This window comes from Anabrus simplex, chromosome 3 (assembly GCF_040414725.1).
Source record: "Anabrus simplex isolate iqAnaSimp1 chromosome 3, ASM4041472v1, whole genome shotgun sequence".
Classification (NCBI taxonomy): domain Eukaryota; kingdom Metazoa; phylum Arthropoda; class Insecta; order Orthoptera; family Tettigoniidae; genus Anabrus; species Anabrus simplex.
The window spans coordinates 315,533,183-315,542,931 of record NC_090267.1 but is presented as its reverse complement, the minus strand read 5'-3'; the positions used below and the strand labels follow the sequence as shown (position 1 = coordinate 315,542,931).

The following is a 9,749-nucleotide window of genomic DNA, read 5'->3' as shown; positions in this document are numbered from 1 at the left end:
GAAACCTCCCCAAATCGATTGTGGCCACGCACTAGGCAATGTGGCCTGCCGTTAAATGAAAATTACCAACTTCTTTGTGAATTGCAGTAGACAAGTGAACTTGCCGTTATCATCGCAATTCTGCAAATCACACTTACATTGGAAACAACGTCTGTGGATTTCACAATGCTGTTTCTCGGATAAAGCCAAGACACATCCAATTTAAAAATCTTATTGTGCAGTAATTTACTTCGATATCCGTATACAATGTAGAGTACCGTAGCGAAGCACCGGTGCATTTGCTAGTGGACAAATATGTTAGAAATTAGCCAAACAAACGAAATTACAGACAGCGGGCCCCCTAAAACTCTATTTATATAGATATAAATAATGATACCCCAGTTACGAAGAGGTAACGTGTCTTCTACCTTGTACCAGATAGCCCCGTGTTCGAACCTCGGCCCATGTATACATTTTAGTCCTGGATTGCAGACTGAACCGGCGTTGTTAGCGTATGCAGTCAGGAAAGCTCACTGATACGATAGAGGAGGAGTTTGTAATGCTGAGCACGAGACACTCCGATATATGTAGGCCTCTGCCTGGCCAGCAATTGTTTCGGTAGATGTACGTCAGGTTTTTAGTGCTGTGAATAAACTAGATAACTAATTGAACCCTGTTTGAATACATCAGTATGGCATCCTGTGTAATAGGTGTTTGCTAGTGTGTATGTCCAACTCTTGACTGTTTCTCTATAGGGTCGTGTATCAGGTGAGATTAACCTTCGTGCCGAGATTTTACAACTGCTACCCTTCCTGACGTCAACCTCATCAGAGGAGTTAATGAGATGAAATGAAGGACGTGATATAATGATAGTTGGAAGGGAGAGAGTGAAATTGAGAGAATGTCTGCCTAAGGCTTAACGTCTCCATCCGACGGGCGGATCACCATCAACAGCGTCATTATGTCCTTACCTCCATATGTAACCTGCTGAGAGGTCTGGAATAGAATCCAGGCTCTTGCCACGCAATCTAGTCCATCTCTCCTATTCTGCCAGCCAACATACTGAGGGTGAAATTGTTTCGACCAACGGGACTCGAACCGGATCACCACGGTGTGTGTCCGTATAGTCTTGACGCCTTAATGATCACGGCCACCAGGTGGGCACCCAAGATGTGCAAGTGACGATAAAAATCAATACGCTGAACAAGTTCCATTGCTATCTGTGGATCCGATCAATGAGAAAGTACAGTAGTTTACATATGTTCATTAAATAGTAACACAGCTGCCGTGAATTTGATCAGGTTACGTACGCACCTGTGTCATTGAATTTTTACGCTAGATTTAAACGAATGTCAACAATTGGGAGTATATAAAGGCAACTTTAGCTTCAGTCCTTCACCTTCTACATCACTCAAACATGGTCTCGAAGAGCGTCGCTGTATTCCTCCTCGTGGCTCTGTCTGCCTTCCAGGTGAGTAACGGATTAGGGTTACTTGCCACTTCCATCATCATCATTATCATCATCATCGTCATTTTTGCTATGTATATATAATATAATTTTCGGTGATAATGGGACAGGTGTAGGTCTGGCAAGGTAGCGATGAAAATGAAAATCCACAGCCTGTTTCCACTCATTTGACCGGGTCAGGAATGGAATGAATGAGGCCTCCTTCTAGCGGCCAGAATGGGAATTGTGCCGGCTGCCGAGGCCTGTCGTACTCCTCTGGGGCAATGATTAATGAATGATTAATTAAATGAAATGAGATTGGAGTGTGTTGCTGGAATGAAAGATGACAGGGAAAACCGGAGTGTCCGAAGAAAAACCTGTCCCGCTTCTGCTTTGTCCGCACAATTCTCACATGGAGTGACCGGGATTTGAACCACGGAACCCAGCGGTGAGAGGCCGGCCCACTGCCGCCTGAGCCACGGAGGCTTCAAGGTAGCGATCGTGAATATAATTAAGGTTCAGTCTCGACACATGCCTGGTGAAAACATTGGAAACCACGGAAAACCATCTTTAAGGCTGCCGCCGGCGTGTTTAAAATCCACCTTCTCCCGAATGCAAGATTTGCGATATGTTCCGTGCAGTCAGCTCGCTCGATATCATCATAATCATTATCGTCATCAGGATCATCAAAAGAACTTAAGAAAGAAAAGATTAGGGCCTATATTAATCCTTATTGACTACTTACTCCTAATAAGTTAAACAGTTAATCCGCCTGTCAATTCTTTGTTGTTTTTTTTAAATGATTTCATAACGCTATATGTTTCATATTCTTTAGGGTCTTCCTCAGTGCGATTCTTTAGACGAACGTCAAACAGTTAATTAACAATATACTTTATTTTCTTCCTGACCTTAATCACAATTTATTTGGGACAGCACTTCATATGTAATTGGCCAAGTTTTACGGCCGGATGTCCGTCGACTCATCCTATGTGAAAGGATGTACTCGCTATTACGTGTTTGTGCGGTGCTTAGTAGTGTGGTATGTTGTATGCATATGAAGAGAAATGCACTGAGACGACCACAAACATCCTGTCATCGGCCCAGAGGAATTAACCACACGCAGCTGAAATCCTCGATCCGGCCGGGATTCGAACCCGGGGACCTCTAAACTGAACATCAGTGCGCTGACCATTCAGCCAAAGAGCCGGACTATTTCAAATATAGATTTTCAGTACATAAAGATTATTATAATACAATAATTTCAAATAAACGTATATAACATCCGGCTTCATGGCTAAATGGTTAGCGTGCTGGCCTTTGGCCACAGGGGTCCTGAGTTCGATTCCCGGCAGGGTCTGGAATTTTAACCATCATTGGTTCATTTCCCTGGCACGGGAGCTGGGTGTAGGTGTTGTCTACCTACGGGTGTCAAATAAAAAGACCTGCACCTGGCGAGCCGAACCCGTCATGGGATATCCCGGCAGTAAAAGCCATACGACATTTCATTTACAAGCTGCCGCGACTTCCCGTCAGACCCAGATAGTATCTTGCGTTTAGTGAGTAATTTTATCATCTCAGAATGTATCTACAGCACTGCTGTCAGTACTGATATGAGAAGAAAAAGTCATACCCATTTATCTTGGACACCCCTATAAGTTGAATTGATAGTTTGAGAACCAAAGAGTAATCATATTTAATAACTATGTCTTTACGCATGAGGTGGCCTCTTTAACCTGTACAATTAACCAGCTTTGCGATTGATGTTTATGGGACATTTTCTAGTTCGTGCTGTGAGTGGGGACATGGTGTGGAATGACATTAATAGACGAAGTTTGAGTGGAGCTTTTAAAAGTAGGAAAGCTCATAATATAAGATAAAGTTGGAATTAAAGAGGAAAAAACTGTGGATAATATTCATTTATATGACTGACTAAAGACAGTACAGTTTGGGAAAGTACTTTGAAAGGGGTTAGTTCGGTCAAACAGCCATAAAATTTTCGAGAAGTGTTCGCTTTTAATTGTATTTTCGGATGTCTGCTAAATGGATTTAGTTTATGAGACAAGTTCCGAGAACGTGATAGAACTTCTGGATGTAATCACTGTGAAATATTCGCATTAAAGAAAGTAGAAATCACTTTGAATATGCACAGTAAAAAGAAAAAGTATGTGTCTGAATCAAAATCTCAGTTACGACTGCAAGGCAGAAAGAAATATAGGTTAAGAATTGGCCTAATAATTGAACCTGGAACAGAAAGAAGCCGTTGAATGCGTTTTGTGTGATATATAAAACTAGCTATAGCCTATTACCGGGACTGTCCGGGCACTCCAGTGATTGCTTACTTTTAGGCATTTTATTAGGCATTGTGAAGCGAATTTTCGTAGATTTCGTTATTATGAAGTTGACTGACACTTCATCCTTTTTCCACCCGCGCCCAGAGGGGTGCACACACACATAAATCCATAATCTAGGCCATTTTTGACTTTTTTCACCCCTTCTCACTCCCCCCACCCCCTCACTGGCTGATGTGGCTGAACTTGGATTTTAACGACTTGCGGAGTGTCACTGTTCACCTCAGCGACTCCAAAACCTATGGATTCGACAAAATTTTCGATTATTATTATATGCCACCCCCTCTCCACCTCCGCTCATAGGGGTGGCTTGTCCCCACAATGTTTTTTTTTTTTTTTCATACTCATATGTGTAGCAATATCTCTCCTTGGTCTAGCCTACATTACGCACGTGCTACTTCGAACCGCAGGCCTGTATTCTACTGTAGAATTCTTGATCTGACGTTGCCGTAGTTACGGCTGGTCATTTCTTCATCCGATTCCTAGAGCGGGGTAGTGTGATGAAAATATCTCCATAACGGTTGGTATTAGGCCATTAAAACATGATTTTCGCGGCCCGTAGGATCTCACCGAGTTTTGTTCTTCGCGTCGTGAGGCTTAAAATGAGCTTTGTCTCGTCCTTGTGCGACAAATTCCATATTTCGTCTATATTGGCCTATAATGACTTCTGTAGACAATTTTTTGATACCTTGGGCTACATTATTTCAATTTTCGTACGGATCCATAATTGATTTGAAAATAAACAACTCATGTTACTCACTGGTAATGTAGATTTTTATATGTGAAAGCATTTTATGAATCTGTTCAGTCAATTTTGAGTTTATCCATTACAAACAAATATACATACACATTTTTTCTCTAATATAATTAGTATAGATACAGATAACGAATACATCTCTTTCTTCGTTGATGAGCCTGGAGTAGGTGGAAAAACATATTTGGGTATTTCATTCATGTCATTAGAGGTAAGAGGGCAATAGTTCTAGCATCTGTGTCAACTGTTATAGCTTCTAATTTAATGGAAGATAGCTGTTTGTTTAGGTTGCCTGTGCATCTGGTAGAAACTATTACGTCTAATGTAAGAATGTCGTCAGAAGATTCAGAGTACATGAGATAGGAAAAATTAGCACGTGGGACAGAGCAACCAGAGTTTCGGTTTACGCATTTACAGCAGCAGATAAATACACCACAGCAAAATAAAATGAATAAAAATCACCTTTCGGCAGATAAGTATCCTGCTTGAATGATGCTTCCGACAATGTCTGCCAGTACCAATTCTACCAACTGAGCTGTGGTGGCCTACATGTGTCTGCCAGTAATTCTTCACGGTCACAGAACAGTGCCGGGCGACTTGGCTACACGGTTGGTGTTATGCAGTTGTTAGCTTGCATTCGGGAGATGGTGGGATCGAACCCCCGCTGTTGGCATCCCTGAAGATGATTTTCCATGGTTCTCCATTTTCAAAGCAGGTAAATGCAGGGTAGGTATATTAATTTAGGCGACAGTTGCTTCCTTCCTAATCCTAGCCCTGTCATATCTCCGTAAGAGCGCTGTGTTGTTGCGACCTAAAATGAAACAAACAATAGTAGAGTCAAAGAGCAGCTGTTTTCCAGTAAATTTAAAATTTATATTGCACCTGTTTAACCCGATATACTATTCGTTCTTAAACGGGGGCAATTTCCTCTAAATGTAGCCTCCTCCTTCATAACCAGTTAGTCAAAGATCAAACTTTTGAATAAAGCTAGGATAAATCTCTTCTCAGCGGTTTTGGACGTGGGCAGCTGTATGCAGCTGTCTAAAGAGTACGCAGATCTATAGACATCAATGCACAACTCCCATCTACAGGGTGGGGCAGAGTGGACTCCCTAGTTTCAATAAATCACTGAAGAGCGTGCACGTGAGTAAGCGGAGTGGGAGTAGTAGTATTTGGTGGGGGGAAAGACGCCATTTTAGTAGTCACTATGCCGTGGACTGGCGAGCATCGTGGTTTTGTAGTCGAAACGTTTTTAAAAATAACGATAGTGTGGTTGCGACGCAGAGGGCATTTCGTAGGCGGTTTGGTAGCAAAATTTTCGTTACTGGGTAGCTGAATACCCACGCAGTCTTCACCAAAGACCTCTTCATTCACCAAAAGTGACTGTGTGGTGTGCTGTGTCCTCCATAGGCATTATTGGCCCCTACGTTTTTGAATCGGAAGATGCAACCGTTACTGTGAACGCTGTGCGCTATTGTGAGATGTTGGAGAACTTTTTCTTCCCCAAAATGGAAGAGTATGGTGAGGAAATGGAAATGGAAGCCTTTTGGTTTCAACAGGATGGTGCCACGGCTCATACCGCCCGTCGCTCTCGCCAACTTCTGCAAGAACAGTTTCCCGGCCGCGTGATCTCATTACGAGAGGATGTTTCATGGCCCCCTCAATCCCCGATTTGAGCCCATGCGATTATTTTCTTTGGGGTTACCTCAAATCTGAGGTTTATAAAGTTCGACCAAGGACCGTGGAAGCCCTTAAGGAAGCAATTGCTGATGTCATCGCTGGAATAACGCCAGATATGCTGCGCAGAGTTTTTGAAAACTTTATTGAACGGCTGAATATGCGCGTCGCTCGTCAAGGTCGTCACCTGGACGATATAATTTTTAGAACCAAATGAAAACAAAATAGCATTGTATGTAGATTTCAGAAATAAAAAGCTTTTGTAATAATCTTGTACGGTTTTTGTACAGTTAACCCATCAAATCAGGGAGCCCACTCTGCCCCACCCTGTACAACTACAGTCAACAGGGTTAATAAGGAAATAATACAATACCGACTGAAAATGAAAATCCACAGCCTGTTTCCAGTTATTCGACCGGCTCAGGACTGGAATGAATCATAAGATATATTAAAATGCCCATTTCAGATTTCAATTACTTCTTAAATAGTAATTACGACCGTCGATCCTGTGTAAGTTTTATCCATACGATATATTAACATGTTCGTTTCAAATTTCAAATTTCTAATTAATTTTCATTAAATTTTACTCTCGAAGACAGGCTTACGTACAAGTTTTTAATAATCTGGGTGTACCGAGTGATTTATTTACAGGGCATGAAACATTCTTCAATTAAATATTAAGATAGTACCGCATTTCAACTCAAGGGAGTACCCTAATCCCTCAGTCACAGTACACGAACTAAAACTACCAACATAACAGCGGCTATCAGGTGTGATTATACGGTAGTTCACTATCACAACACCTCCACATAAACGGAATACATCTCAATTTTCACTCTTATAATGATAATAATAATAATAATAATAATAATAATAATAATAATAATAATAATAGTTCGTAAATGTATATACAGTAATTTGTTTTCACCGGACTCCTACTTAAAAAAAAAGCTTTGCTCAGTGGTGGTTTGTAGAACAATGAACGTGGAAAGGAGTAGCTCATTTTTTTTCGTCTAATAAAGCTACCCAAGTAAAATAATTTTTATTACTGTTTAAAAACGAAATGAGCTACGATTATTTAGATGCATCATCTACAAAGAATATAACAAAAGTCGTTTTTGACGTGAAAAGTCAATCAAACTTAGGTCGATAATCTCCAGCGAAAACTTTGTGTGATATTTTTCAAACGCAAAACATATTACGAATACGGAAATGGTTCATACATTTTTAGAAGGAAGCGTGCCCAAGATGTGACTACGGCAGCTGATACAAAGCGCATGACGTCATCACAAGATGGCCGTCCATTTAAGGAATGTTTTTGGTGGTCGTAAATCAGTTACCGCATTGTTAAGCTTGGCGTGTATGTGTTGATTTATGCCTATTTATGTCGATCAGATTGATCATAAAACCACAAGAAAAATTAAAATATGATTTTGTGACTGAAAATGGATATTTTGGCATTCTTTACAAAAATTTCCAAATATATCACTAATTATCGGGTGAAATTCTGTAGAAAACGTATGGAGACAATATTGAATCGAGTAAGACCAAAAATACATCTGTAGAAAGAATGAGACATCTTCAGGAGCGCTACAAACCTGAGCTTGCATTGCTGACATCTTGTAATATCATCTGAAATGAGATTCCTAAGATCAGTGAAAGGATACTCCCTAAAAGATAAAATACGAAATGAAGAGATAAGACAAAAATTAAATATATTCTCAATGAATGAAAGAATATTCCAAAACAGGATAAATTGGAAAAACCACGTTCTGAGGATGGATAACGACAGAATCCCAAAACTTGCCCTGGAATACCATCCTACAGGAAGAAGAGATATTGGTCGTCCTATGAAGAGATGGAATGAAATCTGAGGTCGGAACAGGCTATTAGCCTAATCCATGAAGAGGAAGTAAGTAAGTAAGTAAGTATTTTTTTATATCATTCGCCATTGTTCAATAAAATTCATGCAAATTTAAACTTTTTAAATGAATAATTAAATTTATGTGAACATTTTAAAGTATTTACTTTTTCTTAATAATTACCATACCCGATAGAAATTGCAGCTCTAGCGACTCTACCTAGTACAGCTTACCACGCATTCTTTCCTTCTTGCATTGCGTTAGAACTGTATCGCGTGCGGTTAATTTGATTACACTTAGCCTGCCTGCATGTCAGTTTCGTCAACGTTCTGTCTATTAAATGTCGATATCGTACGAAATGGAGTGGAAAATGAATTTCATTTTTACCCTTTAGAAATCCGACTCTGTCATATTTGAATCCGCGAACTAGAGACTCTACGACTGATCCACGCAGGGAGCTTCAGGTAAAGCTAAATCTCCGGTTTTCCCATTTACTATGAAGGCCATTTCAGGAGCGGAGGCAACTACTCTCCATAACGTTGAAACGAAATGGGATGGAGTAGTTTTCCCTTTATCTGGCCATGTCTGCTCCCAGGGATTAACGTTTGGTGTAGACTGAGTGAATCTCAGGCTCTGGTGCCTCTCCAAAAGTGGAAACCTCATTTCTATATTCTGTGACGTCCTGACAGGCAATATAACCCACGTCCTACCGGCTGAACTGACAACGCCTTTAAATAGGTCTCAGTGGTCTTAATTTTATGCAGTGAGTGCAAAATATCACGTAAACGTCACAGTCAAGATTACCACCGAACGTAGTCGTTTCTGAGGGCAAATCACTGAACATAATGCAGACTTTATAGCACACTTAACGACAGATGCCCTACACATCATGTATAGGAAGGGAAATCACTGGTCAAATACTGCGAGTGTAGTAGAGATTGAGTACAATTTGCATTTCGTTCGCTGTGATATATATTTCAGATTAATATATTGAATGTTTCAGGGCACAGAGGCCAATGCGTTTACGGATTTGGTGGACAAGATTTCTTCCGTCGTCAACGAAACCGTCAACACCATGAAGCAGGACTTCGCCAAGATGCACGACGCAGCAGAAGACATACGGGCGACGATCCAGGAGAAGATTGCCGAGGTGGCTCACGACGTCGGCGATGCTATCAAACAGGGTGTCAAGGAGGCCGAAGTGCTTGGAGCCAACATCACAGTATGTATCGACGCTGCTCAACAGGAAATTCAGACTGCCAGGAACGCCAGCGACAGCAAAATTAAGGCCTGTTGGGAAACTGCCCGCGAGGCCATCCAGCCAGATATGGATCTCTTGAATAATGATATACAGCAAGCGACGACATTCGGCAAAGAAATAGAAAAGAACGCTTCTAAGTGTGGCTTTTTGGATATGGTCTGTCAATTCAATGTTTGGTTTAAAGCAGGAAAGCCAGCGAGTGAAATAATCTCCAGAGTAGTTGCCGATGGCGTGCAGTTCGGTAAAGATTTCGCTGTTGTTCGGAGGAATTTCACCGCCTGTTCTCAGGAGCAAGAGGCCATCACCAAGGCTGCAGTGGAGGCAGCTTACCAAGAGGAGTACAAATGCATCCAGGAGAAGATCAGTGCTGCCTCTTCACAGTAATATGTAAATACAACTTTAATAAAGTGAGCTAACTATT

At 41.1% G+C, this 9,749-nt stretch overlaps 1 protein-coding gene across 1 annotated transcript; it reads left to right on the top strand.

Annotated features, from left to right (window-relative positions):
• Positions 1 to 1,365: 1,365 nt before the first annotated feature.
• Positions 1,366 to 9,749, top strand: LOC137498907 (uncharacterized). Its single transcript, XM_068226689.1, has 2 exons — positions 1,366 to 1,450; positions 9,071 to 9,749. Exons 1-2 carry the CDS (start codon positions 1,397 to 1,399, stop codon positions 9,710 to 9,712), a joined length of 696 nt encoding a protein of 231 aa, XP_068082790.1. The 5' UTR covers positions 1,366 to 1,396; the 3' UTR covers positions 9,713 to 9,749.